Source organism: Coregonus clupeaformis, chromosome 23, assembly GCF_020615455.1.
Source record: "Coregonus clupeaformis isolate EN_2021a chromosome 23, ASM2061545v1, whole genome shotgun sequence".
In the NCBI taxonomy this organism is placed as follows: Eukaryota; Metazoa; Chordata; class Actinopteri; order Salmoniformes; family Salmonidae; genus Coregonus; species Coregonus clupeaformis.
The window spans coordinates 31662967-31686925 of record NC_059214.1 but is presented as its reverse complement, the minus strand read 5'-3'; the positions used below and the strand labels follow the sequence as shown (position 1 = coordinate 31686925).

The 23959-nt window shown below is 43.5% G+C and overlaps 1 protein-coding gene across 2 annotated transcripts; it reads right to left on the bottom strand.

Annotated features, from left to right (window-relative positions):
* Positions 1–770: 770 nt before the first annotated feature.
* LOC121536844 (MORC family CW-type zinc finger protein 3) lies at positions 771–22609 on the bottom strand. Of its 2 annotated transcripts, XM_041844440.2 has the most exons (19): positions 22567–22609; positions 20915–20987; positions 17641–17773; positions 17006–17238; positions 16639–16795; positions 16186–16327; positions 15573–15701; positions 15105–15224; positions 14874–14971; positions 14553–14660; positions 14331–14459; positions 12507–12581; positions 8384–8426; positions 8095–8208; positions 7815–7971; positions 6028–6112; positions 4702–5863; positions 4225–4442; positions 771–2694 (listed from the first exon to the last, which is right to left on the bottom strand). In XM_041844440.2, the coding sequence occupies exons 1-19, from the start codon at positions 22603–22605 to the stop codon at positions 2547–2549; spliced, it is 3363 nt and encodes a 1120-aa protein (XP_041700374.2). In that variant the 5' UTR covers positions 22606–22609; the 3' UTR covers positions 771–2546. The 2 variants fall into 2 exon arrangements, with proteins under 2 accessions (XP_041700374.2, XP_041700375.2); XM_041844441.2 differs by lacking the exon at positions 20915–20987 and having other exon boundaries at positions 22567–22600.
* Positions 22610–23959: the final 1350 nt, after the last annotated feature.

The following is a 23959-nucleotide window of genomic DNA, read 5'->3' as shown; positions in this document are numbered from 1 at the left end:
GGTTAGGTTTCAAATCAAATGTAAGAAGACAAATTGTAGAAATGGGCGGGGTTTATGACTTGGTGTCTATAGAGCTCGCCAGCTTGTAGTCCTAAAAACAGCCATTCCTATGGGCAAAACTAACGGGGAAATAATAGGGTTTTGGAATACACGCCGAAAATAAGGTCACAGGCTAATGAGATCTTATATGTTTTGTTCTATGAGTTAACATGACATTAATGAATTATGCCTTTATGCAACGTTTTTTTCCAATGACAAATGCTTAAGACAGTGATGTTAGCTGATGATTATCTCATAGAACAAAACCTATAAGATCTCCTAAGCCTGTGTTTGCCACAGACCTTATTTTCGGCATTTATCCAAAAACCCTACAAAAACTCCATAGATTTTCCCATAAGCTTCATTTAACGAACCATGGTGGTTAGTGCCTACAAAAAGACGCCATTACTATAGTCCGCCACAGTGGACACATAAAAACACCCATAATACCCATATAAACACAGAAATGGTTCCAATGTTGTTGTTTTTCGCCATTCATTTTTCACATTGTCAATTAATTGTGTTTGGTGTAGGCTTATCTTGGCGTAACGTTTTGATAGCTGTGTAATTCTCTCTCGGACAACGTGAGATTTTATCAATATATTCGCCTCAATTTACTCTTAAACATTCTCAACGCGAATTATTGATACAAGTTACCTTATCCGAGAGAGATTTGTGCAGTTATCAAAACGTCACGCCAAGGTAAGCCTACACGAAACACTGACTTTATACAGTATGACGTAATTCTAAAATCGCAGATGGAAAACTTAATGATGAAAACGATTGGAACCATTTCCGGGTTTTATGACTCATACTGTGTATGGGTAATTTCAAGATTGTCAATCTGCATTCAAAAGACATTTCAGTATAGCAGAATAACATATGACGACATGCAAGCCATTGTAAGTGATTGATGTAATGTAATTTCAGCCATTCATCAAATATGCACTTGCTAGGTGCTCTTCTGATGACACAATGACCTTATTGCTTCAGTTTTGATGCCTTCCCAACCAAGTGAATTATTACTGATCATGTATGGAATTGTGAAAGTGACAGAGGATTTGTTAGTCAGTAAATGTTATTGGGCTTTCTAGGTCTACTGTTTTTTCATTGCATACTGTATACTTTAAGAAGCAATGTTGGTAATGTATTACAGCATTAATGTGTGTATCTTTTGTTGCCAGTGACGTAAGGGGCTATACATTGAAATAAAAGTCACATAACACATTGTTAGAACAGTGAAAAAAATAAATATATTTTTAAAAGAAATAATACATCCGGGACAGTTGCATTGCTAAAAGGACAACCAAAATGTCCTCTTGTCGAGAAAACAAAACACATTCCCACGCTCTAATCCCAATTGAGGGATAAATCACAAATCAATAAATTAACCAGGATGAATAAATTAACCAGTTAACTTTGTTAACATTCCAGATATAGCTGCTGATTTTCCAGTTTATTAATAAAGGTTCAGTTGAATATGGACCTCAATGAGTCAATCTTTCTTCATGAACTAGAAGGTTTGGAGTGGTTTGAGCTGGCTAACACTTTGATCCTGCTTTGAAATACTTCTCTGGACTCATCCCCCATCTCTTGCATTACAATCTCCGCCCGCATACAGAACTTTTACTTAATAATTTACAATTTTGTTAGTGTCCCAGAGGTAGGAATACGTTTGAAATCCTCTGGAGTGCAAAAACCCTGTTATTTCAAGAGAAACATCAGTCTCAGCTCAAAGAACAGAGAGGGATCTGATAAGACAAACGTGTGACAAGAGTGAGGGGAGAGCTTATGGATATGGTACCCCTAGTTATAAAACATACAATACAAAATAAAAAATATATGTTAACTCAAGATTTGGGTGAAAAAGGCTTCAATATTTCTTAGTAAATAAATGAACATGAGCACATAAGAGTGAATGCAACATTGAATACTGAACTTAATCTGTCTTGATCTAGGAACGATGTAGAACTGATTGCTAGGTCTGTTTTGGGAGAGAAGGGTGTCCTTCTACCAAGCCACAGAACAGTCCATGGCAGAGATTACATCCCTACACTCATCAACTGAAAACTCCTCTGTTCCTGACGTCATTCCAGGAAAGTTCACTGTGGTCACCTGTAGTCGAAGAGAAAAACATCTTCCCGGAACACTGACAAGATTCTAGAGCCTCCATCCACATTGGAGTAGTAAGTGTCTGTGAGAAGGAGAGGTTGAACTCAGTAACCCCAAAGTTTCAGTGCAAAATAGCTTACGGTTTGTTGCATCATTAAGTACCACCATGGTCATGGAACAATATAAAAGTGTTTGTACAGCAATACAAATAAATACTTTTCAGTTCATTCCCTCTTTCACTTGTAAAAAAATCCATAGAAAATCCATTTTAAAAAATTTAAAAACGCTGAGGTAAAAGGAGAGGCAGGAAGTCTCTGTGACCATCTCCAGGTCTGCCTCTCCTCACAGAGTTAGATGGAGGACAACCCCTCCATCCATATCCCGCCCCCAGGCCCCTACGCAGGCCCCAATGTCTCCACATCAGTAAGAACCTGGTCGAGGATCTCGTCGATGACTGGACAGTCGTAGTTGACTTGTTCGAGGTCCAACGCTGGGACAAACGTGACGAGGAGACGACCAATGCTCCTCCGAAGCTCCCTCAGTCTGAGAGAGAGAGACAGAAACAGAAAAATGGTGATCAACATGTACAGTGCCATTCAGAAAGTATTCACACCCCTTGACTTTTTCCACATTTTGTTGTGTTACAGTATGAATTTAAAATTGATTAAATTGAGACTGTCACTGGCCTACACACAATACCCCATAATGTCAAAGTGGAATTATGTTTTTAGACAATTTTACAAATTCATAAAAAATGAAAAGCTGAAATGTCTTGAATCAATAAGTATTCAACCCCTTTGTTATGGTTTGCCTAAATAGGTTCTGGAGTAAAAATGTGCTTAACAAGTCAGATAATAAGTTGCATAGATTTTTTTTATTTTTATGACTACCTCATCTCTGTACCCCACAGATATAATCATCTGTAAGGTCCCTCAGTCGAGCAGTGAATTTCAAACACAGATTCAACCACAAAGACCAGGGAGGTTTTCCAATGCCTCGCAAAGAAGGGCACCTATTGGTAGATGGGTGTAAAAACAAATTATAAAAAATGACATTGAATATCCCTTTGAGCATGGTGAAGTTTTAAGTTACACTTTGGATGGTGTATCAATACACTCAGTTGCCGGAGAGGAAGGAAACCGCTTAGGGATTTCACCATGAGGCCAATGGTGACTTTCAAATAGTTAGAGTTTAATGGCTGTGATAAGAGAAAACTGAGGATTGATCAACATTGTAGTTACTCTACAATACTAACCTAATTGACAGAGTGGAGAGAAGGAAGCCTGTACAGAATAAAAATATTCTAAAACATGCATCCTGTTCGCAAATAAGGCAGTTTATGTCCTGAATATAAAATGTTATGATTGGGGCAAATCCAACACAAACACATCACTGAGTACCACTCTTCATATTTTCAAGCATGCTGGTGGCTGCATCATGTTATGGGTATGCTTGTCCTCTGCAAGAATTCAGGAGTTTTTTAGGATAAAACAAAACATAATAGAGCTAAGCACACGCAAAATCCTAGAAGAAAACCTGGTTCAGTCTGCATTCCAACAGACACTTGGGAGACAAATTAACCTTTCAGCAGGGACAATAAACTTAAATTGGCTTGAAAATCTATGGCAAGACTTGAAAAAGGCTGTCTAGCAATGATCAACAACCAACTTGACAGAGCTTGAAGATTTTCAAAAGAATAATGTGCAAATATTGTACAATCCAGGTGTGCAAAGCTCTTAGAGACTTACCCAGAAAGACTCACAGCTGTAATCATGCAAAAGACGATTCTAACATTTATTGACTTGGGTGTGAATACTTATGTAAATGAGATTTCTGTATTTCATTTAAATAATTGTGCAAAAATGTCTAAAAACATGTTTTCACTTCGTCATTATAGGGTATTGTGTGTAGGTGGGTGAGAGAAAAAAATATATTTAATCAATTTTGAATTCAGGCTGTAACACAACAAGATGTGGAATAAGTCAAGGGGTATGAATACTTTCTGAAGGCACCGATGATTTGATGACCATACAGGAATACTGAAGGAAACAAAAGTGAAAATCTTATCCTCACGTTTGGGGCGCCTCCGAGGTCGAGCCATTAGCAGCACTAGTGACCGCTATGTCTCCCCTCTCTGTCTGGGCAGCCTGAGCTGCTTCTCGCTCCTCTTTCTCTCTCTCTTGTTTCTCTCTCTCCCACTCTTGTTTCTCCCTCCTCAGCTCCACCACGTCCAGCTGCAGCGTCTCACACTGGGACCAGAGGTTGCCCCTCTCCTCTTTCATAGCCTCTACCTGGGGGTGGGAGAGCAGACAAGGGCACAGAAGGGAATGGTCGGCAGAGGATTATGTGGAGGAGGGAGATAAGAAATCACATCAGATAGACACCCTGATTCATGTTCATTTACACACAGCATGGTACATTGCCCCATCACCACCTCTTCATCCTACACACACCTGGTACATCAGGTTTCCATCAATCCAGTATTTTTCATGGTACGGTAAAATATCAACAGCATATCTATAAAGGCAGGGGGACAAAATGTCCACTCACCTGGGAGCGTAGCATGTCACGTTCACAGTTGGCGTTGCTGAGGTCCTGGAGCAGAGTGTCCACCTGTACAGCCAGCTGGTCACTGACCTTCCTCCCCTCCGCCTGCTCTCCTTCTCCACCCCCTGTTCCAGTCTGACAGACCTGGTGGCATTGCTCTCTCTTCACAGCGGCCTGGGAGAGCTCCTGCATGCTGCCCTCCAGGTCATGGAGCTGGCAGGTCAGCTTGTGGACCTGCTCCTTGAACTGGTCCCTCTCATGGGCTGCAGCCTGCATGAGCTCCAGCAGCTGGTCCTGCTGCTCCTGGGCCTCCGACAGGTTACGGAAGTCAATCAGAGGACGGTCTAATGGGTCTGGGGCTGATGGGCCAGCAGACGATGGGCCTGGTGCGGATGGGCCTGGTGTGGATGGGCCTGGTGTGGATGGGCCTGGTGTGGATGGGCCTGCAGAGGATGCGCCTGCAGAGGATGCGCCTGCAGAGGATGCGCCTGGTGTGGATGGGCCTGCAGAGGATGGGCCTGGTGTGGATGGGCCTGGTGTGGATGGGCCTGCAGAGGATGGGCCTGGTGTGGATGGGCATGGTGTGGATGGGCCTGGTTCTGTTCTCTTCCTCTCTCTTTCCTCCTTCTCCCTCTTCTTCTTGTCGTCCTCTTTTTTGTTCTTCACTTTTGTCCGGTTCTCTATTCTCTCCTTCTCCCTTTCCTTCTCTCCTTCCTCCCTTTTCTTTCGTTCCTCCTCCTCTTCATCCTTCACTTCGCCCCGTATGTCTGTCTGGGTGGTGATGCTCATCTGCTCTGAGGGAGGTGGTGGAGGGGAGGGGTTGGTCGCTGCGGTTCCCGTCTCCATGGAGCTTGTTCCTATGCCATTGGTCTTAACGTTGCCAGTGCCAGAAGGTGTTTCCACGGCCCTACTCTCTGACTTTACCTTGGCCATGTCAAAGGTTGCCTTCTTTGGAATAGGGGTGCTGTTGGTCTCCAAGATAACAATGTCATCGTCATCTGTGATCTCATCATCGTCATCGTCAATAGGGATGATGACTGACGGGGATGACACATTAGTCTCTGCCGCCGTTGATGCAGTCCCCATAGAGGTGTTTTGGTGGAAACCGTTCACCCTGGGTCTTTTGGTGTCCCTTTCAGAGGTTATTGCCAATGTTCTCTTCATTCTACAGAGAGGGTATGGGGCTTATTATGCACTAATGAACTAATAACAATGACTATTGACAGAATTTCTATGTGTCTTGTGGCAATGATATGTCGTACAAACACTAAGAGAGAGAGAGAGAGCATACAAGAGAAGAGAGAAAACCACTCAAGACAGTGGGCCTACCTTGAAGGGGTTGAAGGGGCTGGAGGGGTTGAAAGAGAGCACACGCTAGAGATGATGGGCATGTGGTTGGAGGAAGGGCTGGTCCCTATGAAGAGAGAGAGACATACAGTGAGGGAAAAAAGTATTTGATCCCCTGCTGATTTTGTACATTTGCCCACTGACAAAGAAATTATCAGTCTATAATTTTAATGGTAGGTTTATTTGAACAGTGAGAGACAGAATAACAAAAAGAAAAAGAAAAGAAAAACGCATGACAAAAATGTTATGAATTGATTTGCATTTTAATGAGGGAAATAAGTATTTGACCCCCTCTCAATCAGAAAGATTTCTGGCTCCCTGGTGTCTTTTATACAGGTAACGAGCTGAGATTAGGAGCACACTCTTAAAGAGAGTGCTCATAATCTCAGCTTGTTACCTGTATAAAATAAACCTGTCCACAGAAGCAATCAATCAATCAGATTCCAAACTCTCCACCATGGCCAAGACCCAAGAGCTCTCCAAGGATGTCAGTGACAAGATTGTAGACCTACACAAGGCTGGAATGGGCTACAAGACCATCGCCAAGCAGCTTGGTGAGAAGGTGACAACAGTTGGTGCGATTATTCGCAAATGGAAGAAACACAAAAGGACTGTCAATCTCCCTCGGCCTGGGGCTCCATGCAAGATCTCACCTCGTGGAGTTGCAATGATCATGAGAACGGTGAGGAATCAGCCCAGAACTACACGGGAGGATCTTGTCAATGATCTCAAGGCAGCTGGGACCATAGTCACAAGAAAACAATTGGTAACACACTACGCAGTGAAGGACTGAAATCCTGCAGCGCCCGCAAAGTCCCCCTGCTCAAGAAAGCACATATACAGGCCCGTCTGAAGTTTGCCAATGAACATCTGAATGATTCAGAGGAGAACTGGGTGAAAAGCGTTGTGGTCACATAAGACCAAAATCGAGCTATTTGGCATCAACTCAACTCGCCGTGTTTCGAGGAGGAGGAATGCTGCCTATGACCCCAAGAACACCATCCCCACCGTCAAACATGGAGGTGGAAACATTATGCTTTGGGGGTGTTTTTCTGCTAAGGGGACAGGACAACTTCACCGCATCAAAGGGACGATGGACGGGGCCATGTACTTCAAATCTTGGGTGAGAACCTCCTTCCCTCAGCCAGGGCATTGAAAATGGGTCGTGGATGTGTATTCCAGCATGACAATGACCCAAAACACACGGCCAAGGCAACAAAGGAGTGGCTCAAGAAGGAGGACATTAAGGTCCTGGAGTGGCCTAGCCAGTCTCCAGACCTTAATCCCATAGAAAATATGTGGAGGGAGCTGAAGGTTCGAGTTGCCAAACATCAGCCTCGAAACCTTAATGACTTGGAGAAGATCTGCAAAGAAGAGTGGGACAAAATCCCTCCTGAGATGTGTGCAAACCTGGTGGCCAACTACAAGAAACGTCTGACCTCTGTGATTGCTAACAAGGGTTTTGCCACCAAGTACTAAGTCATGTTTTGCAGAGGGGTCAAATACTTATTTCCCTCATTAAAATGCAAATCAATTCATAAAAATTTTGACATGCGTTTTTTCTGGATTTTGTTGTTGTTATTCTGTCTCTCACTGTTCAAATAAACCTACCATTAAAATTATAGACTGATCATTTCTTTGTCAGTGGGCAAACGTACAAAATCAGCAGGGGATCAAATACTTTTTTCCCCCCTGTACATTTATATCAACACCTACATTATCAGAAACATCGCCATCAACATAACACACGCAGTTCCCAGTAGACGTACCTGATTGTGTGAGGGGAGAGATCCTGAGAGGAGAAGATCTGGGCCTAGCACTGAGTGGTGACGCTGTGGAAGCCCTAGAGCTCAGTGGTGCCTTCACATTAACTCTGACTGTGGGGGGAGCAGCAGCTGGAGACATCTGTACAGCTGTCCTGAAGCTCTACACATGACAGAGGAAGGGAAGGACATGAGTAGGAAGACTTCGTATTGGCTGTTTTTATTCAACTAGCTAGTCCTCCTGGCCTCTGTACTAGGCGCTGCTATATGACATAGCTAGACCCACCGATGTCTTTATAAGCTGCAGTTTCAGGTCCTCCTGTTGGCGCCTCAGAGCCTCGTTTTGCCGAGCCAGCGCCGCGATCCGCATCCGCTCGGACTTCTTCTGCTCATCTTCATACTGACACACACACACCAGGGCCAGGCATTAGGACATACACAACAGGGTAGTTTGGGCAGGGTACACAACATATAAGGTAGAACAAAACATGTATGGGCATAACATACCGGTAGGCATGAACCAGGGTGTGACACATACACAGACGGACACACACACACAGACAGAAATAGCTAACCTGTTGTCGTTTCCACTCCTGCTGCATTTTGGTGTTCCTTTCACTGTGAAATAGAGCACAGATTGACTGACATAGAAAACAATGTTTAAGAAAATAACACTGGCACCATTGAGATTTGATTTAATTGAAAATGAAAAGCCATAATTGCATTAATCTCTCACCTGCTGACATCATACACATTCTATGGAATAGCCTATCAGGTAAAATATTATTGGCACCCTTGATAAAGGTGAGCAAAAGGTTTTCAATGGGGTTCAAGTCAGGGGACTGAGATGGCCATTGCAAAATGTTGATTTTGTGACAATTTCTTGGTGGATTTTGATGTGTGCTTGGGGTTATTGTCTTGCTGGAAGATCCACTTGTGGCCTCGAAGTTTCAGCCTCCTGGCAGAGCCAACCAGGTTTTTGGCTAAAACGTCCTGGTATTTGGTAAAGTTAATGATGCTGTTGACCTTAACAAGTGCCCCAGGACCAGTGGAAGCAAAATAGCCCCATAACATTTACATTTTAGTCAAGATCCACCACCATATTTTACAGTAGGTATGAGGTTATGTTCTGCATATGCATCCTTATTTTGACGCCTAACCCACCACTGACTGGTGTGCATGGCCAAAGAGCTTTATTTTCATGTCATCTGACCATAGCACCGGTTCAAATCGAAGTGCCAATGGCGTTTATCAAACTCTAGGCATGTACATTTGTTTGTTGCTCTCAATAAAGGCTTTTTCTGGAAACCCTTCTAAGGAGCCTATTGGCATGGACGTGGCGTCTAATTATAGATTTGGCGACCCGTTGATGCGATGAAGTCCTGTAATTCTCCACCTTTGGCTCTTTTATTTGCCTCCCGAACCATCTTCCTCACTGTGCGTGGGGCCAAGATACACATGCGTCCAATACCTGGCAGGTTTACCACTGTTCCAGCGGTTTTAAACTTCTAAATTGATGCCCTAATAGTGGTAGGTTGTATTTTTTTGGGGGGTTCAAAATTATTTTTAGCCATTGTCAGATTTATGAAGGTCAACAACCATGTATGTCTCTTTTCGATTGTGAGTTCTTTGCCTTTTCCCATGGTGATGGATGACATGCGTGTTACCTCATTTTTATACCCCAGTGAAACAGGAAGCCATGGAAGGCCACAATACAGTTCCTTAAACTGAGATTAACTTTAAAAAGTAGCCTGTTAATGCAGATTTAATTAAGAATCTTAAAGGGTAACAATAGTTTTGACATCTACACTACCGGTCAAAAGTTTTAGAACACCTACTCATTCAAGGGTTTTTCTTTATTTTTTACATTGTAGAATAATAGTGAAGACATCAAAACTATGAAATAACACATATGGAATCATGTAGTAACCAAAAAAGGGTTAAACAAATCAAAATAGGGCGGCAGGTAGCTTAGTGGTTAAGAGCGTTGTGCCAGTAACCGAAAGGTTACTAGGTGAAAATAGTAAAAATAAAGAAAAACCCTTGAATGAGTAGGTGTTCTAAAATATTTTACCGGTAGTGTAGATTTTTTAGAACAAAATGTATTAGTTGTTAAACAAAATCTCTTTCTCTGAACAATTATTTGTATTGATATAAAATAATAAAACAATATAGCTCAGTAATTATATTATTTATTTTATACATAATTTTTTGCTAATCTTTACAAGGGTGCCAATAATGGACCTGACTGTACAACGTTAACTCCTTTCCTACTGTTTTCCAAAATCTGTCAAGTCAACAGTTAGGTGTGCTTGCTGAAAGCAATGCACAACTCCAGATTTCTCTCATAGTCTTATTATTAGAGGGGCTTAAAGCATGAGTCCCCACTTTAAATCTTCGACATACTTCTTCTTCTGCACGCTACTCCTCTTACACCGTTTGGATTGAGTTGCTTACATACAACTTTTTGACATCTTTTATACTTTTTAAACTGTAAGCTTTTTGTCCTTATTTTTGTCCTCCATCCACTTCCATGGGATTTCCTCAACATTCTAAAGGTCCCAGTGTGACACCACTTTCAACATTCCATTCACTCTAAATGCAACAATGCAAAACATTTCTTGTTTTTTCTTGTTTTATTTTTGGTAGTTACAGTCCCATCGCTGCAACTCCCGTACGGACTCGGGAGAGGCGAAGGTCGAGAGCCGTGCGTCCTCCGAAACACGACCCAGCCGAGCCGCACCAATGTGTCAAAGGAAACACCGTACACCTGGCGACCGTGTCAGCATGCACTATGCCTGGCCCGCCACAGGAGTCACTAGTGCACGATGGGACAAGAATATCCCTGCCGGCCAAACCCTCCCCTACCTGGATGACGCTGGGCCAATTGTGCGCCGCCCCATGGGTCTCCCGGTCGCAGCCGGCTGCGACAGAGCCTGGACTCGAACCAGGATCTCTAGTGGCACAGCTAGCACTGCGATGCAGTGCCTTAGACCACTGTGCCACTCGGGAGGCCCAAAACAGCTGTAAATAATAATAATAAAAAAAAAGTTACAGCTGTTTAAAGTGACGAAAAGTAGCTAGCTAACGTCAGCTTCTCATGTCTCATCATTGAGCAGCCCAAACGGAGCCATTACTCTGGATACTCACAGTGCATGGGGCAGCGCAGGGAGCGAGGGACAGACAAAGACAATCAGCTATAGATACTAACAAAGGAAGTTACTTTATTTCTAATTTCGGGTTGAGCAATTGGCCTGGGTAGGGTAGGGCCTGAACGTCAACGGCCTGGGTAGGGTAGGGCCTGAACGTCAACGGCCTGGGTAGGGTAGGGCCTGAACGTCAACGGCCTGGGTAGGGTAGGGCCTATACGGCAACGGCATGGGTAGGGCTTGCGCTAAAATGTCATGCCCATGCAGGACTCTCCATAAAATGTAACAATGGTTGCGTGTTGCGTTTGCCCAGGGCTTCGGGATACAAGTGTGAATCACTACATGTACCCACACACATACACTTTATTTTTGCTTGACTGAGCTTGCCTGGCTTACTGGACCAATAGAATAGTCCCAAAATTGCAAATCTGACCATCTGACACTCCAGGCAGGCTAGAGAAAACCCTCAAAGTATAGTATTTGAACATCCAGTATTTGACACAGACTTTTCTTTCCTAACAGGTCTGAAGGATAAGCCACAATCTTCACACAACCCTGTGTACGTAAATCAGACAAATCATGTCATGAACGTTTCCTGCAAATTTTATCAATTTGCTTTGTTCATAACTTCAAGTAGATTCAAATTCAACTATTGACTCGACTTGTGTATCCCCCTGGGGACAGATGTGCTCCGAGGGAATGGGTGCCCTTCTCCTGCCAGTGGGTCCCTCTTCCCTAAAGACACCAAACCAACTTTAACATGTTCAGGATATCCTATCCAATCAATTAATCAATCAGCCAATCCATTTTTCCATCTACCTACTTTTTCAACTACAACCAGTCACCACCATTACTACTGCAGACACTACCACTACTATACATATTTCAAAACCATAAATACTTTAAAACAAGCTAGCAACCACACCACATTTTCTTCAGGAAATGTACTTTTCTAGTTCTTTGGGTTTTAGACTTTTCTAATCTGAACACCTGCTCATTCGTCCTTATTTTTAGGCACGTGCGATTTCACACTCAACTTCAAGCACGAAGGTGACTATGCATGCCAGCTAGCTACTTTGCGTTTGATAGTAAATTCTGAAAACAAGTAAGTCTAAACATATACACGCGGTTGTCAGCCATTTGTGCAACATGTTTTTTTCTTTTTTCTTTATCTGCGTCCAGCTAAACCTTCGGTAGAATTCAAATGTTTTGCACTAGAATAAATGGCCTGGCTACTACCAAACATGACAACTGTGGCGGGTAAACTCGCAGCATAATGACAACACAAGCAACTTGTGCCGCGAACCAGCATCAGAAATATGTCAGGATTATTTTGCTTCCATCAACAAATCACACAAAGCACTATTATCAATCTTACCGCATTTTGCGGAAGGCCTAACGTTGGTTTTTCACTCCATACATTGACAAAATAATGATGCATGTTTCAGCCTCAAGGTCAATTATCTGCAAATAGCCTAGATGTTCAGTTATGCATTCAAAATATCTTTAGATGCAGCATTAATTCTACAGTATATGGTTGGATTCTCACTGTTGCTTGTAGGTTTTCTGGTATGAAGGTTGGTCATCATCAGAGTCTTCAGGCTCTTCCTCCACCATGCAGCTCCTGGAAAAGGCAGCTGATAATGAATGCCCATATACTGCCATGGCAACATCACACACTGGTACACACATACAAATACATACAGTGCATTCGGAAAGTATTCAGACCCCTTGACTTTTTCCACATTTTGTTACGTTACAGCCTTATTCTATAATCGATTAAATAAAAAATGTCCCTCATCAATCTACACACAATACCCCATAATAACTAAGCAAAAACTGGTTGTTTTTTGTGTGTAAATGTATTACAAATAAAAAACAGAAATACCTTATTTACATAAGTATTCAGACCCTTTGCTATGAGACTCGAAATTGAGCTCAGGTGCATCATGTTTCCATTGATCATCCTTCAGATGTTTCTACAACTTGGAGTCCACCTATGGTAAATTCAATTGATTGGACATGATTTGCAAAAGGCACACACCTGTGTATATAAGGTCCCACAGTTGACAGTGCATGTCAGAGCAGAAACCAAGCCATGAGGTCGAAGGAATTGTCTGTAGAGCTCCGAGACAGGATTGTGTCGAGGCACAGATCTGGGGAAGGGTACCAAAAAATGTCTGCAGCATCGAAGGTTCCCAAGAACACAGTGGCCTCCATCATTCTTAAATGGAAGAAGTTTGGAACCACCAAGAATCTTCCTAGAGCTGGCCACCCGGCCAAATTGTGCAATCGGGGAGAAGGGCCTTGGTCACTCTGACAGAGCTCCAGAGTTCCTCTGTGGAGATGGGAGAACCTTCCAGAAGGACAACCATCTCTGCAGCACTCCACCAATCAGGCCTTTATGGTAGAGTGAGCAGACGGAGGCCACTCCTCAGTAAAAGGCACATGACAGCCCGCATGGAGTTTGCCAAAAGACACCTTAAGGACTCTCAGACCATGAAACCAGATTCTCAAGATTGAACTCTTTGGTCTGAATGCCAAGCGTCACGTCTGGAGGAAACATGGCACCATCTCTATGGTGAAGCATGGTGGTGGTAGCATCATGCTGTGGGGATATTTTTCAGCAGCAGGGACTGGGAGACTAGTCAGGATCGAGGGAAAGTTGAACGGAGCAAAGTACAGAGAGATCCTTGATGAAAACCTGCTCCAGAGTGCTCAGGACCTCAGACTGGGGCGAAGGTTCACCTTCCAACAGGACAACGAACCTAAGCACACAACCAAGACAACGCAGGACTGGCTTCGGGACAAGTTTCTGAATATCCTTGAGTGGCCCAGCCAGAGCCCGGACTTGAACCTGATCGAACATCTCTGGAGACATGAAAATAGCTGTGCATCGACGCTCCCCATCCAACCTGACAAAGCTTGAAAGGATCTGCAGAGAAGAATCTCCCCAAATACAGGTGTGCCAAGCTTGAAGTGTCATACCCAAGAAGACTCAAGGCTGTAATCGCTGCCTAAGGTGCTTCAACAAGGTACTGAGTAAAGGGTCTGAATACTTCTGGAAATGTGATATATCAGTCTTTTTTTTTTTTTTTTTATAAATTTGCAAAAATATCTAAAAACCTGTTTTTGCTTTGTGATTATGGGGTATTGTGTGTAGATTGATGAGGGGGAAAAAACAATTTAATTAATTTTAGAATAAGGCTGTAACGTAACAAAATGTGAAAAAAGTGAAGGGGTCTGAATACTTTTGCACTGTACATTCCGGTAGGCAAGTAGACATGCACACAAACATACAAACAAAGACCGAGGGGGCCCACAAAACATGTTATAAGCATGTTCATTTGATCTAGGTGGGTTCGGGACACACCTGAACTGGGGGTCGGGGTTCATGTGGCAGAACCACTTCTCTGGGAGCAGTCTGCAATCAATCCCATCTGGCAGCTTCCTCCAGCGCAGGCAGGTGTCACATTGCACCCAGTTCTGGTCCGGGCGCTTCCTATGGGGATAGAGATACACAGAAGAACCAGTTAGAGGAGGGACGGAGACAAAGAGGAAAGGAGAAAGGAAGACAGAGGAGTGTTTTACTTACATGGTGTCTTCCACTGGTACGGTGCTGTTAGGATCTTCTTTGTCTCTTTTAAAGCGGATCTCTTTCCAGTAGTCCTCCAGCTTTACCCCCAAGTTGTTGATGGTTTTCCTGCACAAAGAAAATAAGAAATAAACAATGACAGTTTACATAGTGCTGATTTATCCAGCTAAATTATTGAAAGTACACTATCTTTAAAGTGTGTGGGCAGATAGCTGCAAAATAGTCAGATTGTTTTGTTTCATTGAGTGGAAAACAGTTCTTCAGGAAGTGTTCTTGAAGGGAGCACTCTCCTCCTCACCTATATGTGGTAAGAGTCCTTACCTGTATTTGTCGGTATTGTCAAAATCTTGCTTGTTGTGGGTGGGCTCCAGAAAGTTACACTCGATAACCCCAATTACCCCGAGACCTTGGATGTTGGCCTGACGGGGGTAGAGGTGGTTATGGGTCAGTGATGGAGGACATAAGGCATCAGAGTACCACAATAGATGGCAATACTTTTTCTTATGCACATGCACAATCCACTCGCACAAACATACAAATACACTCTTTTACCTTGAGTTGAACGCCCACTCGCTCATAAGGTTTTATGAGGCGGTTCTTGTGGTACATCATGATGCCGTATTGGTCTTTGCTCTTGGTGTTGTACCCAAAGGTGATGGGAATACGTCTGTTCTGGTACAGGACTTAAGGCCTCAAACAGGAAGGAGAGCAGATGACACATATCCTCTTCCCTTTGTGAAAAATACCCTATTGTATCACTGTGCTGAACATGAACATCTAGCTATGGAATGTATTGAACTAATATTAGTTAAACATAAGTAACTGATTATTATTGCAAGCTTATAAAAGCATTGTGTCTATGGCAGTAGCTGATGGTATTTCTTGTATGTAGAGCATAGTACCCATATTTGACTATTTCTATTTTCCCTCCAAAACAAAACAGAAGTAGTGTCTCCAGGATGTGACAACACCAACACACAGTAAAGCCATCCACAGAGGCTCCTGGGTGGGGTAGGATACCACGAAGTTGGGCTTGTAATAGTCCTTCGCGATGTATGCCAGGCTCTTGGAGATGAGCTCAGTCTTCACTTTTTGCCCTCGAATGACGATCTGCATACGCGGCTTCAGGTACAGAATACTGCAGTATGCCTGAGCACACAAACAACACATTGAGAGAATACAATAAACAATCAGCCCAGCGTCGTCCGGGTTTGGCCGGTGTAGGCCGTCATTGTAATTAAGAATTTGTTCTTAACTGACTTGCCTAGTTAAATAAAGTTAAAATAAAAAATAAATCAACAATCAATCAAAATACAACACTAGGAAAAAAATGAAATAAAATAGGCTATTTCACACATACAAATGATAACACACTAGTCCAGCGTTTCCAAACACTGTCCTGGGGACCCCAAGGGGTGCACCTTTTGGCTTTTGCCCTAGCTTTACACAGCTGATTCAAATAATCAACTCAAGCTTTGATTATTTTAATCAGCTGTGTAGTGCTAGGCAAAACCGAGTTTGGAAAATGCTGCACTAGTCAAAGGATAAATTATTTCAATCCAGCTAAAGCTACGCTCTGTTGTGTGAAATGCTGTATGGAACGTCAATATAACATCACTATACTAATACTTACACGTAGCGAGTAGTAACTCTCTGGTTTTGTGAGCAGCTCCGACCGCCTGTATTGCTCACTGGTGCTCTCCAAGACATCCAACGGGATTCTGATGTCGTAACTGGATGTTGTGAAATCAAACTCTGTTTGTCCTGTTAATGTCCTGTGGACAAAAATAAACACTTACTGTATAGACTCCTACTCAACGGTTTTACTTGCTCCACACTTCAAAAAGGGCCTCAGGGCTGACCCCTAATGGTGGAATTTTAGGTTTTGACTATGTTCAAGGGGAAGGCGAAAGTGAAACCTACAATTCCACCAAGGGAGTAATCTGATGGCCGAGAGAGTGGCAATTTCAAAGGAGAAGTGACATTTGAAAGTCAATTCCACGTAGTTGAGGGAGAAGGAAAGAGAGGAAAATGTCCTTATATGGAATCTGTAAGAGAGAAATACTCAAGTGTGTATGTGTCTGACCTGCGCAGGCTCCAGATGATGATGCGTGTTCCTGAAGAGCCCGTGGAGCAGGTGGAGTTGATGGCTTTGAGCTCTGTGAGCAGCTCGTTCTCCGTCTTAAAGAGAGAGTAGTACAGGATGTCCTGCAGACTGGCCTTGTGCTTCTCATTCACACGGAGTGCACCAGAAGTCAAGGACAACACACACAGGAACAATACAACCGATAGACCTAAATAGCTAGCCGTATTTAAGATTGGCACTATCAAATGACACTGTGTACAAGTACATCTATAGATCTACATCCCACCTGTCCAAACTGTTTGAAGGTGATGACAGTTTAAGCACTATGATGTGTGTGTGTGTGTATAGTCTCTCTATAAAAGGATATACTGGTTGAGTCCGACGCGTTGGAAGGAGACGATGGGTACGATGATCTGCTCTGCTTTGATCTGTGCCAGGTAGCTCTGGGAGAGCATGCCCACATGCATGGAGTCTCCATCTAGCGACTTGGAGAACACGATGGCGTCTCGTCCCAGACGCATGGACCCCGACTTGAAACCGTTACCGTAGAGACCAATCGGGTGCTGGCCGTTTATGACTGTCTTCTCACTGTAACCGAAGCTGAGGAGAGAGAAAGATAGAGAAAAATGTTTTTTTATGTACATGAATCATAAACTTGCATTCTTATAGCACAGCATACATTATTAATTTTTTTACTTGTCCCTGGTTTGTTCCGGGAACGTCCCTTTAGACATTTTCAGGATGTTCTCTGAACATTTGTTTTTCCAATCGTCAAGACATTACATGATGGTCCCAAGGGAACGTTCTCTGGGGGACTTCTGTAAGTTCCCTGGACGTCATGGAGGACCAGGTCAGGACGTTCTCAGGACATTCACCAGTGTCATCAGGACGTCACGTGATGGTCCCGAAGGGGGTGTTCCCTGCAGGACTTTTGTCCAGGCTTTTATCTAACCTGATTCACCCTGCTAAAGTAGTGGTAGTGGTTAAGAGAACTGTCCATACCTGAGCATCTTGTGCATCTTTTCATAGTCCAGCCCATTTCCATTGTCCATGAAGATGAGGCAGTCTTGGCCTTTAAACTGGGTCTTATCAATCCAGAACTGCTTGGCATTGACATCTGGATCATAGGCATTATCTGGGGAAAGACATGGAAATAGAGGACTTGTAAGCATAGAGGAATATGAACAGAATACATTAGAAATGACATTTGACAAAATATTGTTTTTACACTATGTTGTTTTACAAATAACGAATCCCTTTCATAGTGTATGCCACCATAGCAGACCACCCAAGCCATTTGCCCAACGCCAACACATCCACGCCAAACCAGCATAGGAGTCCAAGCCAAACCACATTGCCATCTGTGTTGCTAATACTGTGGAAAACTACCACGCATCAGGGTTTTAGACACCCCAGATAACATTCAAAGCTGTGTAATGTAAAGTGTGATAGATATAATATGTCCTCCTTTGCTTGTGCAATGTGGACAATTACAACAGGCTGCCTTTGACAGCTGTAACAGAGGATGCAACCCCAGCCTCTGCTGTAGATGCAACATCTTCAAGACACTACTGGAACATCAGCTAACACAAACATGTGGTCAGGTCTCACTCTCCCCAGAACTATCTTCAAAATCCCTCCCTCCCGCTATCCATCCAGCCATCTCCTTTTCAAATGTTCCTCCCTACCGCCATCTTTGTACTACTATCTTCTATTGTCTAGCTCCCCCTCTCTCCATTATTCTGTCTGGAGCAGGCTTGAATCCAAAGGCCTGTCCAAAGCCACACTGGCGAGGTGGGGTTGGCAGTGTGTGTGTACTGGCTAGATGGGAAACACTGGGCTGATGAGAGATATTGCTATATCCTAAGCCTTTATTGCTCCAGGTAGAGGTAGAAAGAGAGAGAAAGAGTGGAATGGGTTAGGAAAAGTGAGGGGTATGGAAGGAAATCAAGAGTGTGAGATACTGGAACACAGAGAAAGATGGAGATAAGAGAAGGAGATAGGAGGAAACTGTAGCAGAGACATGCAAAGAAATGTGATGGACATCTGAGACGGTATCTGGTGACAGGCTGAATACTAAACTGGGTTGGCAGACAGACTGCAGACAGGCAGACTGCACTGCAGCAACAGAGACCTGCCTGAGAAACTGCTCATTGCTCAATGACTGATAAGCAGGGCTCCAGACTGCAACCATTTAGTCGACCCTATGACTTGCTGTGCGAGTTACATTTTAATTGGCTACACATTCTACCTGGTCACCTCAATCAAAATGTCCTATTTTTGGGGCAAATAAAACCTTGATTTGGTTAAACAGCAAACTGCATTATACTCATGATTCTTTTAATGAAACTGTCTGCCCTCCCGCTGTGCCTGTTTCGCTGGGGCCAGCTGCTGTAATGAGCGAGCCTCTCACATTCTCACAAAAAAAATCTGGACATTCTGGCGCCCTATTTTGACATGAAAATATAACTAAAAAATGCAAGACAATCACTGGATTAGGTTGCATATCAAAAAATCTTGAATCATGCATTCCTGCTTAGACTTGTTAGATGTAACAACTTATTTATTGAATACCATCTCAGTAGTCTATTACACACTACTTACTAAAGCTTTGTGAATGACCTTATAATCACTTTATAAGATGATTACTCCTATTATTTCTATTGCGTGACGTTGCAAGAATTTATTTGGATGGTGCAACCAAATTATGGGCTGGTGCCGCCAACTGAAAAAGTTAGTGCCACCAGGGGAAAATGTTAGCCTGGAGCCGCGTGATAAGGGAACGGGATTAATCATCATGGAGGCTGAAAGTGTCTGTTGAAAAAGACCACCCCAGGGACAGGACTGCTGTGAGATAGGCTATAGGCCTAGCCTGCGGGATAAAGTGCCTTATCCAGACACACTGCTGTAGGCTAATTGTCAGAAACTATGGTAATATGGTTCAAGAAAAAAAAAGTATAATCACAATGACGTAATTCGAAAGCAAATCAAGGAGATGCGAGGAAAAGGTCCTCTGTAGCTCAGCTGGTAGAGCACGGCGCTTGTAACGCCAAGGTAGTGGGTTCGAACCCCGGGACCACCCATACACAAAAAAATGTATGCACGTATGACTAAGTAGCTTTGGATAAAAGCGTCTGCTAAATGGCATATTATTATTATTATTATAAAAGTGAGGAAGGAGAGCCGAGGAGGGCAGGGGTCCTTGAACATCCATTAGGTTATATTCCCACTCATTGTAGGGTATCAGAGAGGCATTACGGCGTATATTTGAATTCCCTCTTTCTCTGACGCTCTCGAGTAGTTTATGTGACAGAGCAGCCTAGCACATGGATTATTTCTTAGCAAGGGTAAAATGTTCTTATATGCAACATCCATGACTGCCAACTTGGGAGAGTGGAGAAGGGAGAAAGCTAGAAAGGAGGGGCCAGGAGGCAAGACAGGGGATTTAGAGTGATAGTCCTTGAGCTTCCATTAGGTTATATTCCAACTCATTGTAGGGTTCAGAGAGCTTTAGCATTCTCTGTCGATCTTGAGTAGTTTATGTGCGATAGCAGCCTAGAACAATAACTTTTTTTAGTACAGTCTGGGGAATGGTAGTAGAAAGGTAGAGAGGCAAAGTGAGTATAGGAGGGGAGGGGAAGGCATGGCAGGGGAAAGAAAATAGCATATTCCTTAGTGTGATTTGAATTGAGAGTGATATTCATTGAACATCAATGAGGTTATATTCCCACTCATTGTAGGGTTCAGAGATCTTAAGCTCTTCAGTGTGTCGTGTTAAAATGCACTCCCCATGCATGGAACATTTCATTTGCATGCACATTAGTGTGTCATACAGCATAGGTTACATGTAGCATACATCAAAAAGTTAGATTCCATGTTATGAAAATTCCCAAACGTTTCCAAAGTACAGTACATTTTGAAAGTTACTGAGAATATTTCCTCCCTTTGCAACCCTACTCTGGAAAACAGACATCCCCAGGGACCGCTGTGGGTCAGTCTATAAGTCTACCCCAGGGGACAAAGAAGACCCATCCATAAACACTGTTGGGATGGGAAAAGAATCCCATCCAAAAATGAAACGCTCAGCAGGATAAAATAGGTCACAAAGTGAGTGCAGAACATTGCCTCTGAGAGTAGCCATTTTAACACCATGATGCTCAGCGATTGGACAGGAATGACTTAACGACTCACAGTTGGACACAGCGATTGGACAAATATGACAGGTGACACCGGTTAACTTGGCGACTGGACAGTACGGCTGATGATGATGACTCACCTATTAATTCAGCGATGGCGCTGAAGGGCCAGGTGTGGCTGGTGGAGTTTGTGTGGAGGAACTTGGGACAGAGCTGTTAAGGGAGGAGTAGAGTTAGCCTATGTTGATGACATTAAATGGATCAAATTTGGTATATTACCACCTCCTTCAGGAAACATTATATTAGGTCTACTCCATTTGGAGGCGAAAGAAACGCACATCTGTTTATGCGAGGTGCTGGCTAGCGGAGTAGAACACCTGAAAAAGAAAAGGAGAGCCGCACACTCTAGGAGCTCAGATGCAATAATTGTATAACCTGATAAACAACGTTGACAGACAAGCTGTCTTCATCAGGCTATAATGACAAACACTGCGGGTCACTAGTTTATATAGTGTCAAAGGACACACACACCGGGTCACTAGTTTATATAGTGTCAAAGGACACACACAGACCCGCAGTGTTTGTCATTATACCCTGATGAAGACAGCTTGTCTGTCAAAACGTTGGTTATCTGGTTATTATATTATTGCATCTGAGCTCCTAGAGTGTGCAGCTCTCCTTTTTTTATTTTTCAGGCCTACTCCATTCCCAGATGACTGACAACCCTACATGTCCTGACTGATTAACCTACATGTCCTGACTGATTCCCAGATGACTGACAACCCTACATGTCCTGACTGATTAACCTACATGTCCTGACTGATTAACCTACGTGGGTCCATCCCCACAACCTGTGAGTTTAAAGTGTGAAAAGCACACCCAATACTCACTGCCTTCATTCATCTCACACAAACCTCTCCATCTTCAACCTCCCCCTCCTCTCAAACACACACACGCCTGTAGATTCAGAAGCCTCCCCAAGCAGACCCCAGGTCACATGGAGAGGATCGTTTTAAATGATATAAGATGCATGTCCGGGCCAATGTGGTCATTATTGGCTATACGGTGAAAATTGACACTATTTCCCCATTTGAATGGCATAAGATAGCTTGGATGCAGCAACAGCAACCATACTGTGACCGAGGAGTGGAATCATTGGGGTATATATTATAGCTATGAACTGGAGACAGCGTCCAAGATGGCCGACCGTTGTTTTCAACGTAATCTGCTCACGTTCCCATACGCTGTTTCGTGGTGGTTGCCATCTGCTTTACAACGCCGTGAAAACACGCCCGTTAGGCAATCTGGCGCTTTGATTTGAACACAATTCAATCTCCCGGATTTCCGAATCTCTCGACGCAACTCGTTTTTGACAATAGTGGATGAGCGCCATTGGGCTACTCGGTGTGTGACACAGAAAAATATTGCACGTCACCACAACAACACCGCATGACATGAGATGATGAGAAACGCCTCTACAAAGTATATATTTTCCCCAAGTTCAGAAATAGTTATGTATTTATCTAGCAAACGACAACACCGAAATATCCAGCTCCGCTGTTCAAAAGATGTTCCACTTTGTATGGGGACTGGGGGTTATCAATATCGCACGCGCTAACGGCAATCAACATTCCCAAAGGATATTGGTTAGCTAGCTCCAAAACATACATCACATTATGCGATCGAACCAACAAGACTATCGCCATACTTCTAAATTTACTGCACAGCAATTTACTTCTACATACAAATCCCAACAGATTATAGATAGTGTCAAATATCATGATATGCTTACCGCACTTAGAGGCACTCCTCTCTGTACTTGCGACGCCATCTTCTCCGAAATGCAGAAGGGGCGTGGTCAACATGCACAAGTCCAGCGCGAGGGCACCGCCCAGCTGGACATAACCCCGCCCATAACATGCTGTTGGTGTGTTAAGAATAACTTAATTTATCTGTTTATTCACGAACCAATTTATATCAATTTAAAAGAAAGACAATGGCATCTTAGTATGGCTAACACCTAACTCTCGAAGTCCTCCTGACTTCAGAGTCTGGAATGGTTCTCTGATGTTGTCGGCACGGCACAATGCGTCGATAATGAAGGGGGCTGTGCTATTACTGGTTGGCTCTCCACTGTGTCTTTCTCACTCAAACACCCACACGCACAGACCCAAGCCCCGCCCTTCCATTTTCATAATTTTTTTGCATTATCAATCAATCAAATCAATCACATTTTAATTATAAAGCCCTTTTTACATCAGCAGATGTCACAAAGTGCTATACAGAAACCCAGCCTAAAACCCCAAACAGCAAGCAATGCAGATGTCGAAGCATGGTGGCTAGTAAAAACTCCCTAGAAAGGCAGAAACCTAGGAAGAAACCTAGAGAGGAACCAGGCTCTGAGGGGTGGCCAGTCCCCTTCTGGCTGTGCCGGGTGGAGATTATAACAGTACATGGCCATTAAGGCCAGATTTTTCTCCAAGATGTTCAAACGTTCAGAGATGACCAGCAGGGTCAAATAATAATCAAATCAAATCAAATCAAATTGTATTGGTCACATGCGCCGAATACAACAGGTGCAGACATTACAGTGAAATGCTTACTTACAGCCCTTAACCAACAGTGCATTTTTTTTATTATTTTTTTAAATAAAACAACAACAAAAAAAGTGTTGAGAGAAAAAAGAGCAGAAGTAAAATAAAGTGACAGTAGGGAGGCTATATATACAGGGGGGTACCGTTGCAGAGTCAATGTGCGGGGGCACCGGCTAGTTGAGGTAGTTGAGGTAATATGTACATGTGGGTAGAGTTAAAGTGACTATGCATAAATAATTAACAGAGTAGCAGCAGCGTAAAAAGGATGGGGTGGGGGGGCAGTGCAAATAGTCCGGGTAGCCATGATTAGCTGTTCAGGAGTCTTATGGCTTGGGGTAGAAGCTGTTGAGAAGTCTTTTGGACCTAGACTTGGCACTCCGGTACCGCTTGCCGTGCGGTAGCAGAGAGAACAGTCTATGACTAGGGTGGCTTGAGTCTTTGACAATTTTGAGGGCCTTCCTCTGACACCGCCTGGTATAGAGGTCCTGGATGGCAGGAAGCTTGGCCCCAGTGATGTACTGGGCCGTACGCACTACCCTCTGTAGTGCCTAGCGGTCGGAGGCCAAGCAGTTGCCATACCAGGCGGTGATG